At 54.1% G+C, this 17,965-nt stretch overlaps 1 protein-coding gene across 1 annotated transcript; it reads left to right on the top strand.

The window, feature by feature from the left end:
- Positions 1-272: 272 nt before the first annotated feature.
- Positions 273-17,836, top strand: Gga1 (golgi associated, gamma adaptin ear containing, ARF binding protein 1). Its single transcript, XM_050165728.1, has 17 exons — positions 273-706; positions 3,587-3,671; positions 5,017-5,092; positions 6,056-6,154; positions 6,937-7,060; positions 8,767-8,867; positions 9,445-9,525; positions 11,769-11,906; positions 11,984-12,065; positions 12,619-12,726; positions 13,402-13,554; positions 14,621-14,685; positions 15,087-15,259; positions 15,607-15,800; positions 16,417-16,586; positions 16,783-16,893; positions 16,986-17,836. Exons 1-17 carry the CDS (start codon positions 664-666, stop codon positions 17,094-17,096), a joined length of 1,914 nt encoding a protein of 637 aa, XP_050021685.1. The 5' UTR covers positions 273-663; the 3' UTR covers positions 17,097-17,836.
- The last annotated feature ends 129 nt before the right edge of the window (positions 17,837-17,965 follow it).

The raw sequence follows: 17,965 nt of genomic DNA, 5'->3' as shown, positions 1-17,965 counted from the left end.
ATCTTAGCACTTGGGCGGCTGAGGCAGACAGATCTCATGAGTTCCATGAAGGCCTGGTCTACAGAGCGAGTTCCAGGACAACATAGTGAAACCTTGTCTCAAAGGGGAAAAAAATGTTTAGACCCATGCCTGAAGCACTAAGCGCTAAACAAACGTTAGCTCAACTTGATCATTTTCGCTGGGACCACTGTGTCCAGTCGCCCTTTTAAGGGCCATCTCCACTGTCCCACTTAAGCGGAAGTACCCCCGAGAATTCCGGAAGTGACTTCAGAGCCCATCAGAAACATGGCCCCGGAGCGTTGTTCCGGAAGCGGTCACGAGTATCTGCGTGACGCTGACCGACTTAGAGCGTCCCGTGGTGTTTCTATGGTGCCGCCCGCAACCCCCAGGCTCTCCGCTTCCTTTCCCGCCTGAACGCCTGGAGCTGTGAGACCGCCGGCGGGTCCCACCCGCGAAGCAGCCAGCCGCCAAGGGGAGGGGTTGGCAAGGAGCTGACGCTCTGGGCTAGAGCGCCTGCGTCTCGATGGTGCCCAGAGCTCCAGCGCCCCGTTCCGACTTCTCCAGGCGGACGCGGCCCCTTTAACTGGCCGAGGGCGGAGCCGACGAGTTCCCGCGAGAGCGGCGGGGGGCGGGGGGCGGTGCCGAGGCGGGGGCCCGTGGCGGATGGAGCCCGCGATGGAGCCGGAGACTCTGGAGGCGCGAATCAGTGAGTGTCCGGGAGGGGCGCGGGCCGGACCGGAACCGGAACCGGGGGCGCGAGGTTGGCCCCTTTCCCGACGGGGGCGGGGTCCGCGCGCCCCCTCCTCACGCCCCGCCCCCGACCCGGGAGGGGCGGCGCCCCAGTCCGCCGCTCGGACCCTGGCAGCTGCGCAGCCTGGCTGTGAGCGGGCGCCGCCCACCCACCCGGTGACCCAGTTGCCAAGAGCACCCCGAAACCCTGAAGGCCCTAACTGCTGCACTGAAGAGCAGTCCCCTTTGAGGGGTTCCCCCCCAGCTCAGGGCCTGAGTCTTCACTCTGCCCGCAGCTCTTCTCAGATCTGCTCATTCCCCGGTCCAGAAGGGGTGGACTCTTGGCCAACTGATCCAGCTCTGGCCATGCTGGGAGAAACTCCCAGTGCTTGAGCTTCGAAGGGTCCCGTCTCAGACTCCATAAAGTCCTCTGTCAATGCACCCAGCCCAGTCTCACTCTACATCCCAGATTGCTTCCCTAGCCCCTCCTGAGCTTCCTCCCAAGGCCTCTGGGCCCTTATTTCCTGTCTCCTCAGAAACAGCTTCCTACAGCTCTGGCTTCCAAGCCCCCAGCCCCTCCCTCTGCTCTCCCTGTCCCATCCTGCTGAAGATCCTTGGCTTTGCAACCCCCATTCCTAGACTCTGCCCCTGGGAGCTGCAGGCCGCCTCTTCTGATCCATCTAGTGACAGGTCTCTCCCGTGGCCTTTCTGAATGGGGCTGTCCTCAGCTGAACCTCTTGGCGTCAGGCACACACAGATCTGTGCAGGTTATTGTGGGAAGTCAGGGCCAGCACCTTTGAAGCCAGTCTTGAACAGAGTTGGACCGGGAGGTTGATTCCAAACCACACCGTCTAGGGGAATGTAGGAGAGTCAGCCTGCCAGTGGGGAGGGATGGGGCTGGAAGAAAACTTAAGAGGCCACTACTGCACAAGTCTCAGGAGGTCAGAGGTCAAGGGTAGCTTCTAGGGAGGACCATAGATGTTTTCACAGTCAGAAGAGTCACTCCCAGTTGTGAAACACCTCTCTGCTCCTCAAGTACTCCCCTGCCACCTGCCAGGGAGATGCTCCCCCAGGTGGAGGCCGGGGGAAGGGGAGGGGGGCTGTCTCCAGCGCCAAGATAGTCAGTTTGCTGAATGCTGGGGAGACGCTGGTCTGGGCACTCAGATTTTTCTCGTCCCTGCCTCCTGACTTCAGATTGACTCGCTCCACCCTGGCTGGAGCTCACGTGCCTTTGACACTTCGAAGGACTTCCTGTTTAGCCCTTTTCCCAGCTGTCATTGAGAGGCCAGTAGCCTGTATAGTCTCCCTGACTTCAGACTGGAGTCTCTTTCCATTGTTCAGTCCTTGGCCATTGTGGGGGACTGGGAGTAAATGTGCAGCCTTCGCCAAAGAAGCAGGGGGTGTTCCTGGTGTCGCTGGAGGCTCACTATGACTTCTGTTCCTCTCAAGGACTAGGTAGGGCCCCCACAAAGGGGATAGATTTGTACCAAGATAATGCTTCTTCCATCCTCTGCCCAGCCGTATTGCCTCTGAGCGCCTAGGAGAGAACATCCTATCCCAGTACCTTCCATCCTTTCTGCCTGCCCTGCCTTTCTTTATAGCCCTTGTGTGATCACTAATCTGAGTAGTCAGCGCTGCTTTGTTTAGGCCAGTGAGCTTCAGGAGAGCAGGGCTTTTGTCCACCACTGTATTTTTTAAAAATAAATATGGATCAGGTGATTGGCTGCCAGGCACTCAAGTGTCTAGGTCCCCAGCTGGGCAAGTGCCACATACTGGGCCCTGGCCTCCTCCTGTCTGCAGATCATTCACAGCCCCAGCTCTTGGACTGTGACCCTCTGCACCACCAGCTTGAGCAGAAGTGTCTGGGGATGAAGCATTTGTCATCCAACCTGTGTTCTACAGGTGGGACAGTGGGAGTTCAGGGATCTTCACCCAGCCAGTGTTGGGTGCTCGAGAAGGGGGTTATCTGGTATTACTGACCCCGCTCTTCATTGCTATTCCTTGTTCCTGCACTCTGACTTTCCCAGCCTCGCCCTACCTGCCACTGATCCCTCATACGTCCATTCATTCTCTCACACACTGGCAGGAGTGCACAGTAACACTGTAGAATAGTCCACTTGGGCCCACAGTAAAGAACAGTCAGGGACATAGCCGCTGCCACCCTGGGCAGAAGCGAAGGACTAGAGAGGATCATCAAACGAGGTGTTCCTGAGCCACTCCCCAGGGACAAGGTCTGGCAGACCAAGGCATGAGGTCCAGGGTACAGTCTTTCCCATGTCCGTACCCTTAACTGGGCAGATGAGCCCTCAGCCTGGTTGGCTCCTTCCAGACTTAGCTGAATTGTTACCTCCTCTTGGCAGTTGCCCTGACCCAAGGCTGACCCAAGTCTCTTACCCTGGGTTTCTATGGTTTCTTGGCCACTCTCCTTTTCTTGAGAGCCTGGCTTGTCTTGGTGCACTCCCCAGCTCTACAGTTCCTCAAGGACCAGAACCCTGACCTTTTTCCTTAGCCCTAAATCTCCTGAGTGCAGATTCCAGGAGAGTCAGGATGCTTTCTTGATAACAGAATCAGAGATGGTAAAGTCAGCATGCTGGGATACAACCATGGAAGGTGGTGCCTGAATGTAGTCTCTGAAGACGGGGCCCCTGGGTGGAAAGGCACAGTGAGCGACAGTCACATGTTCTTCTGCCCATTGATTCCACTGGACTGTTGGTGCTCGAGCTTGGGGCTGTCCAGCAGGAAGTGGAGGGAAGCCTTTCCCATGTGCTCAAATCCTTCCTGACCCATGCCAGTTGCAGGGAATAGTGAGGGGAGACAGAAATGCCACTGGCCTCACTAGCTCCCTCTGCTCCTGCAGATAGAGCCACAAATCCCCTGAACAAGGAGCTGAACTGGGCCAGCATCAACGGTTTCTGCGAGCAGCTCAACGAAGACTTTGAGGGGTAAGTGGCTCCACTTGGCTTACACACTCAATACAGCACACTGTGTCCCTGTCAGGCAGACTCCAGAACCTGGTCTTGGGCAGGCTAGAAACCCAGTTCATATTCTATATGCAGTCACAGTTAACAAGGACAGTGGCGCTTTTTGCTGGAGGCTACATATGTGCCACCCTCTTGAGGAAGCCTTCCTGGACCTGTTTTATAAATGAAGAAAGGCTAAGCTGTTTGCTCTTGACTCTCACCAGGACACTGGCAGTCCTAAGCTTGGTCAAATCTAAGCCTAATATGACTGATGATTTATTGGGGCCTTTCAGAGGGCAGGCTACACCGTCCCTAGCAGGCCCTTCATGTAAGAAAGAACTAGAAATGCACATGTGACCGCCCCAAGGGCTTGGATTGGACATGCCTAGGTTCCCTGGTGCTGCTGAATCACAGCGACAGAGTCACAGTGCACTGCTCTCTCTAGCAGCCCTTGGTTTGGGGTTCATGGGCATTGGGGCAAATGAGCCCCACCTCTGATTAGTCCTGGGGAGGTCATTTACCACTCTGAGCCTCGCTCTCCTCAGCTGGCACTGGGCCTGGCACTGGCAGTATTGCATATGTAGGGGTTACTGGGGTTTCCTGCCACTGAGGAAAGCAAGGAGCCGAGGTGTTTGTGAGCCACCTTGCATGGCCTTAGCACTCAGGCTGCGGCCACCTGTTCTTCCCTTCCCCTCTGCAGGCCAAGGACATAGCTGCTTTTGCTTTTGGTGATGAATTTGAGCTCAGGGTCTCACTCACCTATGCTGGGCAGGTGCTCCATCAAAAAGCAACATCTCCAGTCCCATGTCATAGCTCTTAAAACCAAAACAGGCTAAGTTTATACCTCTTAAAGGTCCCTGCCTACACTGGTTGCCTGGCACTGGCTGTCACCATCCCAGGTCCTGTTTGATCTGGAGAGAGATGGGCCTTTGTGCTTCACAGGGCCAGTAGAGTTTAAAACTAAACTGGTCCGGTCCACGCTCCAGTCACCACGCGCTACGGGAATGAGGCTGAGAATTTAAAATCATACACACACACAGACAAAGACAGACAATAGATGGGGCTACGGGGACATCCTTGAAGCAAGAATGCCCACTTGACTGCTCTGGCGACGCCCCAGCTCTCGGAATCTTTCAGCGGCAGACTCATCTGAACCCACTCCCCTGCCATCAAGGTCTCTGCTCAGAGCAGCTGCAGGCTGAAACTCAGGGTCTGGTAGCCCACGATCCCCAACAGCAGAGGGCTGAAGTGCTGCAGACTGACATGTGACTGTCCCTTTGAGTGAATCAGGTACCATGTCAGTCACGACTCTGTTCCTTGCATCCAGGCCTCCGCTTGCCACCCGTTTGCTGGCCCACAAGATCCAGTCCCCGCAGGAGTGGGAGGCCATCCAGGCCTTGACGGTAAGAAAAGATCCTGGGGTTCCATGAGCCTAGGGGAATTGTGACCAGGTGATCCAGGATATAGGTCTGGGCCGGCCCTCAGGGTTCCCAGCAGCAGACACTGGGCTAGCCTCCTGTCACAACTGGGCCTCTAATGGTGGTGGCAGGGATTCTCCACTTCAGCTGCCCAGTGGACCCCTCCCCAGGATACATGTTAAATACAGTCAGGGCCCGCAGCATGCATGGTTTTGGGTCTGTGTTTGTAAAGTTTCCGGGTTCTCTGCAAGGGTCATCCAGGCCACACAGGATCTGCAGACCCTGGGCAATACCATCCTTTCAGTGAGAGCAAGGCTCAGGATTGAGATTTCATAGCTATACCAGGAACAAAAGAGGGGGGCTGCTGTCTGTGACTCCCTGCACAGCCCACATACCGGCTACCTTAGAATGAGCTTGTCTGAGGCCAGGTGAAAATTGCTCTGAGTAACTATACATGTTCCAGCATGTTAGTTTTTGTTTGGGGTTTCTTCGTCAAGTATGCGAGGATCTTGTGATTTCACAGATTTAGGAAAGGCCAGAGTAGTGCTAAATTGTTTTGTAAAAGAAGAAAAATAGCCAGGCAGTGGTGGCACACACATTTAATCCTAGCACTTGGGAGGCAGAGACAGGTGGATCTCTGTGAGTTTGAGGCCAGCCTGGTCTACAGAGTGAGTTCCAGGACAGCCAGGGCTACAGAGTAAAACCCTGTTTCAGAAGAAAAACAGTAAAAAGGCCATGTACAAGTGATACATGGCCCACGGCATGGAGGAGCCTGTGGTCATCCTGCAGCTTGAGCAGAGCTTGTCGGTGGGGACTTCTGACTCCGTACTCTAGGGAGTGATGAGCAAGCACAGAAACCTCTGAGCCTCTGCACCTGAGCCCTCCAGGGTCCTACCCTTACTCTGGGCACTGACCAGGTCAGGAACTCCCTGACTCCTCCCTTCCCAGGTTCTGGAAACATGCATGAAGAGCTGCGGCAAGCGGTTTCATGACGAGGTGGGCAAGTTCCGCTTCTTGAATGAACTCATCAAGGTCGTATCTCCCAAGGTGCGTCCTAGCCAAGGCTTGAAGTGCTGGGTCTGATGGAGGCTGCAGAGAAAGAGTCCCTGGGGCCTTCCCTGTTAGGGACCTGGCTGAGTCAGGACAGCCTGGCTGCTGAGGAACCACTCAGTACAGAAGGAGAGCCAATCCCAGGGCTTACACATGCTGTCATTGGGTGTGCCCAGCCCAGGTTTCTTAGGTGTTTGACATTTCTCTTTGTCCCCATCACCTAGATGTGGTTTCCTTGAGCCTCAGCATCTGAAGCCACAAACCTGAGTCAGTTATGTTAGCAAATGGGCCACACCCTGGCTACTGGCCTTTGGCCTGAGAAATCCTCTCATAGGTTGAGTGCATATTTGATGCCCACCCCCCTTGCCCGTCCTCTGAACAGAGCTCCAAGTGGGCCGGGCAGCCCCATGTCTCCCAGTAGAGAACTGTGCAGTGAAAGTCTCTTGGCCTAGTTTGCTGCTGGAAATGGTGTGGGGGGGCTCATGGCTGCACATGAGCTTTCCCTCCACACCTGGAGCCCCAGGCCCCTTGCTGGAGTCACAAGGTTCAGGTCTCTGTGCTCTGAGCAGGATTTCCTGCTCTGGGCCTTCAAGATCCACATGCCCACAATGAGGAACCTGAGTCACAGACAGCTGACACAGCCAGTGGTGGTTTGGCTAAGAACTGATCTCAGTTTACACCAGGCTGGTTGCAGGGCATTTGAAGGCGTTGGTGGGAGGCTTGGGGCTCGAGTGAGTGGGGCTGAGCGGTCTCAGCTCCCCTTTTGTATGTCTCTGAAGTACTTGGGCTCCCGAACATCAGAGAAGGTGAAAAATAAGATCTTGGAGCTGCTGTACAGCTGGACAGTCAGCCTGCCTGAGGAGGTGAAGATTGCAGAAGCCTACCAGATGCTGAAGAAGCAGGGTGAGCATACCCCCACCCCCAGGCTATCAGGAACCAGAAACATGCCACACCTGTAGTCTCAGGGGCTCTGTCAGCAAAGTCACGGGGCTTCCCTTAATGTCTCCAACACACAACCAGCAACCAGCAGGGCTTCTCTGTGGCTATGCCCAAGGCCAACTTGAATGAAAAAAGTGGTATGGGGTCAAGCTTACCTTCAGAGGGTGTCCTTAAAGCATGGGTGCCCAGGAGCCAGGGATGTAGTTCAACTGGTAGAATGCTTGCCTAGCATATATGAAGCTCTGCCTTCCATCTGCAGCACCAAATACTCCAGGTGCAGTGGTGCACATCTGTTATCCCAGCACTTAGGAAGAGGGCAGGAGGACCTGAGGTCCAAAGGCCACCCTGGCTGCAGAGTGAGTTTGGAAGGATTACATGATAGCCTTTCACAAAAAGTATGTATAGGGCTGGGAGATGGTTCAGCAGTTCAGAGCACTTGCTGCTCTTCCAGAGGACCCAAGTTCAGTTTCCTGTACTCCTAAAGTGGCTCACAAGCACTTGTAACTCCAGCCCTATGGGAGTTGACACTTTTGTACTCCACATACCCATACCCACATGAGACACAGACATCGATCACATCATACATAATTAAAAATAAATCTTTGAAAACTAAAAAGGAACTATTATTTAAATTATATTTGTATAAATTACATATATATTAATATATATTGGACCCAAACCATCTCTGATGGAGTTCACTGTGCAGGTCAGAGGTAGTCCCATTGCCAAGTGTTGGTGGTGTATGCCTTTAATCCGGCACTCTGATGGCAGAGGAAGGTGGACCTCTTTGAGTTCAAGGCCAGCCTAGTCTACAGAGCAAGTTACATGGAGGGCTACAGGGCCACACAGAGAAACCTTGTCTTGAAAAAGAAAACCAAAAATGAGGGGGGCTGGAGAGATGGTTCAGAGGTTAAGAGCACTGACTGCTCTTCCAGAGGTCCTGAGTTCAATTCCCAGCAACCACATGGTGGCTCACAGCCATCTAGAATGAGATCTGGTGCACTCTTCTGGCATGCAAGCATACATGGAAGGAATGTTGTATACATAATAAATAAATAAATAAATCTAAAAAAAACTTTATTAAAAAAAAGAAAACCAAAAATAAAATAAAAGTTTAAGAAAGGTAGTCCTGTCTATTAAAGTCCAGAGCCGGTAAGCCAATGAAAGATTAATCTCCCTTCTGTAAGCCCCTGGAGCCACGAATGGCCAGGCCCCTCCCCCAAGGACCTCTAACTGCCCTCACTACTGGACCCTGTCCCCACCCTACAGAGTAAAAAGCCTAATCTCTGAACACTAAACCCCACCAATCTCCACCCTGGAAAGCTCCACCCTGCAAAGTTCCACCTGCTTCCCAAGAAACTCTATATAAGTCCTGATTCCTGTTCAGTTTGCTGCTGTTTCTCACCTGAGCAGAGGCAGCCACCCACCTGGTTCTTTCCCTTCCAGTAAATCTCTTGTGTGAGGTTTGTTGTTCCATGTGACTTTGTAATATTCCTTGGCTCCTGGCTGCCAGGATACCTTTCCATGCAAGCTGTAATGCTTACATTTGGTGCCGTGACTCAGACTCCCTTTGTTACACCTTTGACCTAGCCACTCTATTCTCATATCCCCCTCCTACCACCCCTGGTCCTGACACTTACTGACAGCCTTCCTAACCCTGTCTTCCCCAGGCATTGTGAAGTCTGACCCCAAGCTTCCAGAGGATGCCATCTTTCCCATTCCCCCTCCACGGCCCAAGAATGTGATCTTTGAAGATGAGGAGAAGTCCAAGGTAAGGCAGAGTGGCAGCCTGCGTGTCAAGGCTTCTGCCCCCTAGAGTAGAGGCTCATGCCAAATGTGATCCCCGTGGAGGTGACTGTGGGAGGAAGCAGCGCTTAGTGCCTGCTGAATACACTGACCCATGCAAGCATCTGCATTCAGTAAGCACAGTTTATGATCCAGGGTTGGTTGAGGAGCTGCAATGCTTTCTGTCTTTCTATACCAGTTGACTAGCTTTTAGCTAAAGAAGCATTTGTTTGGAGGGGAGCTGTTGAAATAAGGATTTCAGCCCTTCCCTACCCAGCCCCCAAGGCTACCACTGTGGTTTCTGGTGTGTCCGCCTGGAGATTTCCAAAGCCACAGTGCTCTAGGGAGGGCTGTGTGCTGAGGACATTCTTCAGTGCTCTGTGAGGAATGTGTGCAGTATCTCACTTATCTGCACGGACACCCATCAGATGTCAATCGCTTTTCACCATTTTACCCAGAGCTTTAGTATCTTGCCCAGGTCCCACATACAGTCACTGAAGGGTCGGGTTGGGGTTGTAGATTCTGGCCTGGTACTGCCCTCAGTCACTTGTTTGTCTCTGCAGATGCTGGCTCGCCTGCTGAAGAGCTCACACCCTGAGGATCTCCGGGCTGCCAACAAGCTTATTAAGGAGATGGTGCAGGAGGTGATGGCTGGCCTGGGGTACCAGGGAAGAAGGGATGGGTGTGGAGCTCGGTCACCAAGCAGGAGGAGCTGTGTATGTGTACATATGAGGCCCAATAGTGGCCCAGCAGGACAGTTGCCACAGCAAAGAACCATCAGGTGCTAAGAGGCTGATGTTTAATGAGAAGAACTGCCCAGTAGTCTAAGTGAACCTGCTATGCATGAGCTCCTGGGGGCTAGTATTTGTTAGTAATGAGGCCAAGAATTGGTGGCATGCACCTGTATATAGTCCTGGAACTCAGAGGCTGAGGCAGGAGGATCATGAGGTTGAGGCTAATCTGGGCCATGTAGCAAGACCCTGTCTCAGAAAAAAAAAAAAAAAAAAAGAAAAGAAAAGAAAAAGTAATTTGAGAGCATGCAAGATGGCACAGTAGATATAGGCATCTGGCGTCAACCTGAGCTGGATACCTGAGGATACACATGGTGCAAAGAAAGAAGCAACTCCCACAAGTTATCCTTACTTCCACGTGCACACTAGGGCACATGTACTCCCACATATACACACATAAGTAAGTAAATGCACACATTTGAAGAAGTACTTTGGGGACATATTGGGCCTATAGCTTAGTAGTAGAATTCCTTTCTGACTTGGATGAGGTCCTGGTGTCCATCCTCAGCATATACCCCCAAACAAATTGAATCATAAAGTATTTATTAAATATATATGTAAATATGTATGTATATATATAGATGTGCATACACAGAGCAAAACACAGATGTTAATATGATTAATGTGTAAATTATATATTTTGGAAGTGTACACTGAAACTTAATAAGGCCAGATCATCCAAAAAGATGTTCAAGACTGGGTGTACTGGTGCACACCTTTAATCCTAGCACTGGGGGGGGGCAGAGGCAGGTGGATTTCTGTGAGTTCAAGGTCTATATAGTTCCAAGACAATCAGGGCTACATAGAGAGAGACAAGACTCTCAAAACAGAAACAAAAAATTTAAAAAGTATTCAGGATGGTCAAGGTGACTCACACCTCTAGTCCCAACACTGGGAAGGTCAAGACAAGAAGATAGCCTTGACTTGAATTCCAGGCTAGCCTGATCTACAGAATGAAACTTTGTCACAAACCAAACTAAAGATTTCAGATTAGCACTTAGTAGCACAAACAGAAGAGGCCAAATGTAACACAGCTCTCTAGGCTAAAGATTGGCAGCTGGGAAATAAAGGCTCTAGGCCTCAAGGCACCTCTGAGGCAGAGACAGCCCATCATGTACCTAAGATGACTACTCACCTGCAGCCCTGTGTATCTAGATCATCAGGTGATTTTTTTCTATGAAAATGTAGATTTCAAGCCAGGCATAGTAGCACAGGCCTTTAATCCCAGCACTCAGGAGGCAGAGGCAGGCAGATCTCTGTGAGTTTGGGGCCAGCCTGGTGTACAGAGTGAGTTCTAGGACTGTTACACAGAAAAACCCTGTCTCAAAAAACAAAAACAAAAAAGAAAATGCAGACTTCTACCTCAGGTCTCCCAGATCACTAATGATAGCAGCATAGAAATTTTCCAGGTGTTTTAAAAGTGTGTTCCTCACAGAAATTGCTAGTTCACTCTTCCTCAGAGGCAAGATCTAGTCATGCAAGTTAGTCAGGCTAAGCCTGGGCCCCAGATTGACTGTCAGGGGCTACTCTTTGGCCCCCTGCAGTAGGAGAGGGTGTCACAGGCCTGGATGGCTTATGTTCAGGTTGTGATAAAGGGGCAGGCCATGTGAGACCACCCTGAATGTACTCTCCACCTGCAACGGAGAGACGTAGATGAGCTGGAGAGAGTGAGGTGGCCTCCTACAGCTGCCTTTAAAGGCTGTGTGTCCTCCGCACTTGCCAGGCACCTACAGACACAAGGAAGGACACCGTACTTGTTTCTAGGTTGTGAGTGCTGACCAAGGACCCTTTGCTTTCACTGTCAAGTGTGGGAACGTGGTCTTCAAGAGACAGACATAGGGAGGGCAAGAACAGCCCAGGACCACAGGCATGAGTCTGGCAACTGTTGAGGTGATCTAGGGCCACTCCTGGATTGGAGACTCTGGCAGAAGAGTAGGAAGTGGCACAATAGTGGTAGACTGCTTCTTGGACAGGTCTTAGCAGGACTTGGCCACACAGAGCTGAAATCCTGCCCATGCAGCTCTCCCACACTCCCGTCCCATCTCCAGGGCCAGTGGCAGGCCTGAAACGGCCTCTGACCATTTGCTGCTCCACAGGACCAGAAGCGGATGGAGAAGATCTCAAAGCGGGTGAATGCCATCGAGGAGGTCAACAACAACGTGAAGCTGCTGACTGAGATGGTGATGAGCCACAGCCAGGGTGCCGCATCCAGCAGCAGTGAGGACCTCATGAAGGTGGGCCTGCTCCAGCCCCCTCCCAACCTGCTCCCGAGCCCCCTGAGTGCCCTCATCCACTCACCCTGTTCCCCCAGGAACTGTATCAGCGCTGTGAGCGCATGCGGCCCACACTCTTCCGATTGGCCAGTGACACAGAAGACAATGATGAGGCCTTAGGTGAGTCCCCAGGTCACTGAGAGCAAATCCAGCCCTGTCCCTTTACCTCCTCCCACTTCAGGCCCTGCTAGACACCCGCAGTTGGAAAGAGCCACCACGAGGGGGCCCCCTTTCTCTAGGACTGACTTGAAAAGGCCGCAGACAGCAGAGACTGCTCTAGCGGACTCCATGAACAAGGTCCTGAGCAGGCATCTCATCTCCTGCCCAGGAGGGGGAGCTCTCCCCATTTCCCAGCTGGGGTTCAACAAACAAAATGGCTAGCTCGGGTCTCAGAGCACCAGTGTGGCAGCTCATCCCCCCTCAGCCTCTCAGGCCTTCTGTTACCTTGCTGTCTCACTCTCCTCCCTGCCTGACTGTCCCCTCCATATTCTGGGTACATTTCCACCTACAAGTCTCAACACCAGCTCTGCTCTCTGGACCCCATAGACGCAATGGATTGCATGACTCTTCCCCCTCACATACCCTTTGGGGGGGGGTGTGGGAGGCTCCTCTTGCTTCTCCAGAGGCCCCACCACTTCCCCAGCCTGACCTCTCCCCTCCATTCCTATTCCAGCTGAGATCCTGCAGGCTAACGACAATCTCACCCAGGTGATCAACCTGTACAAGCAGCTGGTCAGGGGAGAGGAGGTCAATGGCGATGCCACAGCCAGCTCCATTCCTGGTGAGAAAATAGGAGGAGTGCTGCGGGGGCCCAGAGTGCAGGGTGGTATGACCTTCAGTGTGACTCTGGCCCCTTAAGACCGTGAAGGTGCCAGGAAGGGAGCTGAGGCATTCTGTGGCAAGCCTAAAGCTGTTGGGGAAGGAAGCCCAAAGTTGTCATGGAGCAGAAGGAAGGTTTTCTTTGATATATCCGGTGCCAGCTGTGTGGGGCTGAATCATACCCTAGGCCTGATTGTAGAAAAGGAAAGAGCTTTAGACATAGACATGCAGACCACTCAGAAAATGGCAGCGTGGTATATGAGGGTGGGGCACAGGAGATACTAGTGGTGAGTGGCCCTTGGAGGGTGGGAGGACCTTCCAGAGGCAGTCAAGCATGAGTGGAGCCTTCGGGTATGAGAGCAGCAGCGATCTAAGGCTGTGTGTGCCTCAGTTGGTATCACTGCATTCATGCTGATGCCACATTTGGGGCACATCCCTGACCTTCAGCCCAGCTGATTGCATTCTAAACACAAGTGCCATCTGCTAAAGAAAGGGCTTGGCAGGCCATTTGAACGGGGCTGGAGTGGCCACAAGGGCCCAGGAGGCCTGTGTAAGGAGTAGAGAATGAAGACAGCTGTCCCCACTCCTGCTGTGCTGAGTGGTCCCCAGGACTTGCCCGGCTCTCCTTTCCACTCAGGGAGCACCTCAGCCCTGCTGGACCTCTCAGGCCTGGACCTCCCTCCCTCGGGCACCACATACCCAGCCACGCCCACCCACCCTGGCAACCAGAGCAGTCCAGAGCAGCCCAGTGCCTCAGTGTCCCTGCTTGATGATGAACTCATGTCTCTGGGTAAGGAAGAGGGCAGTACAGGGGAAGAGGGCCGTGGCAGGAGCAGCCTGTGGGTGCCAGCTCTGCTCTCCACTGGGAAGCTGGTGGAGGCCATGGGGCAATCAACGTGCCTTCCCTGTACGGGGTAAAGCCGAGGCTCACGGAGACTAAGAACAAGGTCAGCCTGGCAGAAGGCAAGGCTGGCCAGCTCTGGCTGCCTGGCAGAGGAGGGTGATTTCTGAGTGAAGCTGTCCTGGGGAAGGATCAGCAGGTTCTCCAGACAGGAAGGACACAGTTTGAGACACAGTTTCTGTGTAGCCCTGGCTGTCCTAGAACTCACTCTGCAGACCAGGCTGGCCTCCAACTCAGAGATCTGTCTGCCTCTGCCACCACAAATCCTTCTCTGTGGTCTTAAAGGAATGCCACAGGGAAGACCTGCCAGTTGCTGGAGATGGTTTGCTAAAAACAGCGCTTCTAATCTTTTCTAAGTCAAATACAGGGCAAGCATGGCTGAGGTGTTCAGGATAGACAGGGCTCATGCTGGCTTTCCTGCCAGTCGAGGGATAGTCCCCAGGGCCTCCAGCACCAGTTAATTGGCCTTGTTGACCTATGCCAGAGACTTCAGTCTACCTGATCTGCCGTGCCATTGCCCACATGGACATGGGCTCTCCCAGGGTAGCGGTGGACATGGACTCTCCCAGGATAGCAATGGACACGGGCTCTCCCAGGGTAGCAGTGGACATGGGCTCTCCCAGGATCGCACTTGCCCATAGATGGTCTCCTGGACCTGTGAGCTCAGAGACTCTTGCCCTCCTCACTACCTCAGCTCCCGCTCCTGGCTGCTGAGGGACAGAGGTTAAAGTTCCAACTTCTGCCCATAAGCTGGCTTCTGTGAGGCCTTGCCAGGAAGAGAGGAAGCAAGTGTGGGCTGCAAGATGGCTGTTGGGACAATGGTTTCTATTTTTGCTCTGCCACTAGTTCCCTCTGAAAGCGTGGGTTTTACTCCTGAGCCTCTAAGAAAGGGAGGGATCAGACATTGTTAGTCTTTAGCTCGCCAGTCCAACCTCCTGTCTTGCTTTCTCTGCAGGCCTAAGTGACCCCACTCCACCTTCAGGCCCCAGCTCAGATAGTGTGGGATGGAACAGCTTCCAGGTAAGAATGCTGAAGCTGGCTCAGCCTATGAGACACCCAGGGGTAGAGGCTGGAGCCAGTAGCCTGAGGGGTGACAAACAGCCAGGTGGGTACCAGGCAAGGCTCCCTGGGGCAGGGAAGTTCCACCCTAGGGAAGAGCCTAGCAGTCTCTTCTAACCTCCAGTAGAGGTGCCTAGGCCTCAGTCTCTGGTCCCTGAAAAGACCACAGCCCAGCCTTCAAGATTAAGCCGGGGGCTCTTCTTCCCTTTAAAGGTGACTCTGGGTCATACAGGGTGGAGCTCCAGCCAAGCCCAGTGGTCTGCTGCAGCTTTCTCAACTGTCACCTGCAGGGAGGGGAGGGCATCAGGACCCAGGTGGTAAATGAGACACTTGAGAGGGTCTTACCCTGTCTCCTCCCCCAGTCATCAGATGGCGTGGAGCCCTCAGTTCCTCCTCCAGCCCAGGCCCCCAGCATGGACTGCCGACCTCCGGCACAGGCACCCCCACCAACAAGCAGCGGCTTGGATGACCTGGACCTCTTGGGGAAAACCCTCCTGCAACAGGCACTGCCCCCAGAAGCCCAGCAAGTGCGGTGGTGAGGCTGCTATTGCCAGTGCCCTCCCTTTCTCCACAAGCCAGCAGGAAATCCTCCATCACCCTAGTTCCTGGGATCCCAGCATGTTGGATCACCCACTGTGACAAGGGTTTCATGCCACAGAGTTGATGAGAATGGGGCACTGTGCCCGCCAACATGCCCCCTAGAGAAAGATAAAAGGGGGGTCGGTCAGCATGAGAGGATGGGGAGGCAAAGGTACTCTCACTGCAGGTGAGGACGCCCAAGGCGAGAGACACTGACCTGCAGCCACAGAGCTGCAGCTCGGTCCCCAGGGCCCCTACCAAGAGCACCAGAAAGTCACTCGCTAATGCACTGTTCCCATCAAGGGAGAAGCAGCAGCCAGCCCCCCGGCTCACCCTCCGTGACCTGCAGAGTAAGAGCAACTGCAGCTCGCCCAGTCTAGGAACCACCAGCCTTCTCCACAACACATCCCCGGAGCCCCCTGGGCCTCCACCACAGCCAGCACCCACCGAGCTCTCTTTAGCCAACATCACTGTGCCCCTGGAGTCCATCAAACCCAGTGAGTGGGATAGGTGGGGCGGGAGGGCCGGGCTAGGTCAGCTCTTGTGCCCAGGGCTTGCCACTGCTGACTCCGTGGAGTACTAGGCCTCCCCTTCCTAGAGTGATGCAAGGCTACTTTCTAATCTCTGGGTCACAGAGGAGGGGACTCCTTAGAGTTGAACCCTGACCCTTCCTTCCTAGAGAAGGCAGGGGCCAGAACTAGAAGGTTCCTATAAGATTATAAAACGGAACCTCAAAGGAACATCCAGGCCTAAGCCCCAGGCATTTCTCACCCAGGAGCAGGTGGTAACACTGGCTGACACTTGGCCTGAGTTGACAACTAGCCAGGTTGCCTTGACATTCTCAGAAGTTGTGACCAAGGGCATCACACCTTCTCTATCCTCCTTACCAGTAGAACTGACCTGGAGCCCAAAGAGTGTATGACCCAGACTGTGACAGGAGCTCTTGACCCCAGCCTGGGAGGGAACCTTGCTGTGACTTGACTTGGCTCCGGGGTGGGCATCCTGCCTCCATTGTCTGATCCCAGTGCGCCTTCACCTCCAGTGGAAGCCAAACCCTGGGTGGGGGCAGATAGGCTCCACCCACTCATCACTCTCCAACCTTTCTCCCAACAGGCAGCATCTTGCCAGTGACCGTTTATGACCAGCATGGCTTCCGCGTCCTCTTCCACTTTGCTCGGGACCCCCTGCCAGGGCGCTCTGACGTGCTGGTGGTGGTGGTCTCCATGCTGAGCACCGCTCCCCAGCCCATCCGCAACATTGTTTTCCAGTCAGCTGTCCCTAAGGTGACAGGGCAGAACAGGCAGGCAGGGTGACCTGAGACTTGATGGGCAGCCAGATGGCTGAGCATGGTGGGGGACAGGATCTCCCTCACTGGGGAGCTGGGGGAAGGGCGGTGGGAAGCCAGAGGGGAGATCCCTGACAGGGGAGCTGGTTGCTCAGCAGCGGCAGCCTGACCAGCTGTACACTTCCTGCCCCCAGATCATGAAGGTGAGGCTGCAGCCACCTTCCGGCACAGAGCTGCCAGCATTTAACCCCATCGTCCACCCCTCAGCCATCACCCAGGTCCTGCTCCTTGCTAACCCCCAGAAGGTGAGGGCCCAGCCATGACAGGGCAGTGCCCCAGGGTGGTACTGACCTCTTTTTCCTGTTCTAACCCCTATACTTCTGCCATTTATGCCCAGGAGAAGGTTCGCCTTCGCTACAAGCTCATCTTCACCATGGGCGACCAGACCTACAATGAGATGGGTGATGTGGATCAGTTCCCCCCGCCAGAAACCTGGGGGAGCCTCTAGGACAGGGGGCCTGGAGAGAGGAGAGGCAGCAGGACCTATTCCTGTTCAGCCTGGTGCTTCTCTCCTTCCTGTGGCCCCCAGTGACTCTTTCTTCTCCCTAGGCCTCTTCTCCTGCTGAGCCCAACCCGACAGGAGGCTGGGCCTGGGCTTGCCATAGCTGCAGGGACCCCCATCACCAGTGGGAGCCTGGGACAGGGAGGGCCTCTGTGCCCTAGAAAGACTCTCAGGAGTGAGGGAAGAAGCATGGCCATTAGGCCCAGCCCTGACCCCAGCCTGAGGTGGGGTCTTTCCCACCTGTCTTTTATGCCTTATGGAAAGGCCCAGCCATAACTTGGAGGCCATGCTGGAGCTGGGACCAGCCCAGGCCGCCTCTGTGGGAACCCAGTGACTGGGGGTGTTGCCCATGCCCTAGCTGTTTGCACTCGGTGTGTGGTTTGGCTCTTTGCTTTTCTTTTGGAATGGCCCTGTGGTCACAGAGCTGAAGGAGCTCCACTCAGCTCCCAGTCCCTCTGGAGGCCTCCTTTTGCTCTCGGGCCTCCTATGGGGCAATGGCAACGAAAAGCAAAGCCAGAGGACATGTGCCCCCGGAAGGCCATGGAGCTCCCAGAGTTCCATGCTTCATTTATCAGTGCTGGGGTCTCCTGTGAGCACCTCACCTCTGCCCAACCATCTGTGGTCAAAAGTAGGGTCAGTATGGGTGACAGTGGGAGTATTTATGAATAAAATGAACTTTTCCTGGAGTAGCCGTTCTTGTCACCCCTGTGAGATTGAGGGAGGCAGGGAAGGTCCAGGAGTTGGGGGCCTAAGGACTGCCCTAAAGTCTTGTCCCCATCTCCCACCCATCCTAGCCCCTTAGCTCTGCCCCAGAA

Source organism: Alexandromys fortis, unplaced genomic scaffold, assembly GCF_014885135.2.
Source record: "Alexandromys fortis isolate MF-2015 unplaced genomic scaffold, M_Fortis_MF-2015_v1.1 scaffold_157, whole genome shotgun sequence".
Taxonomy (NCBI): domain Eukaryota; kingdom Metazoa; phylum Chordata; class Mammalia; order Rodentia; family Cricetidae; genus Alexandromys; species Alexandromys fortis.
This window is presented reverse-complemented; position numbering and strand designations above follow the sequence as displayed.

Bases quoted from the DNA above. Each gene is read 5' to 3' on its own strand.
- Gga1 (XM_050165728.1), top strand. From the start codon at position 664: ATGGAGCCCGCGATGGAGCCGGAGACTCTGGAGGCGCGAATCA. The intron at 11,907-11,983 runs GTGGGCCTGCTC...CTGTTCCCCCAG, and splicing joins GCAGTGAGGACCTCATGAAG to GAACTGTATCAGCGCTGTGA. The intron at 12,066-12,618 runs GTGAGTCCCCAG...TTCCTATTCCAG, and splicing joins AGACAATGATGAGGCCTTAG to CTGAGATCCTGCAGGCTAAC.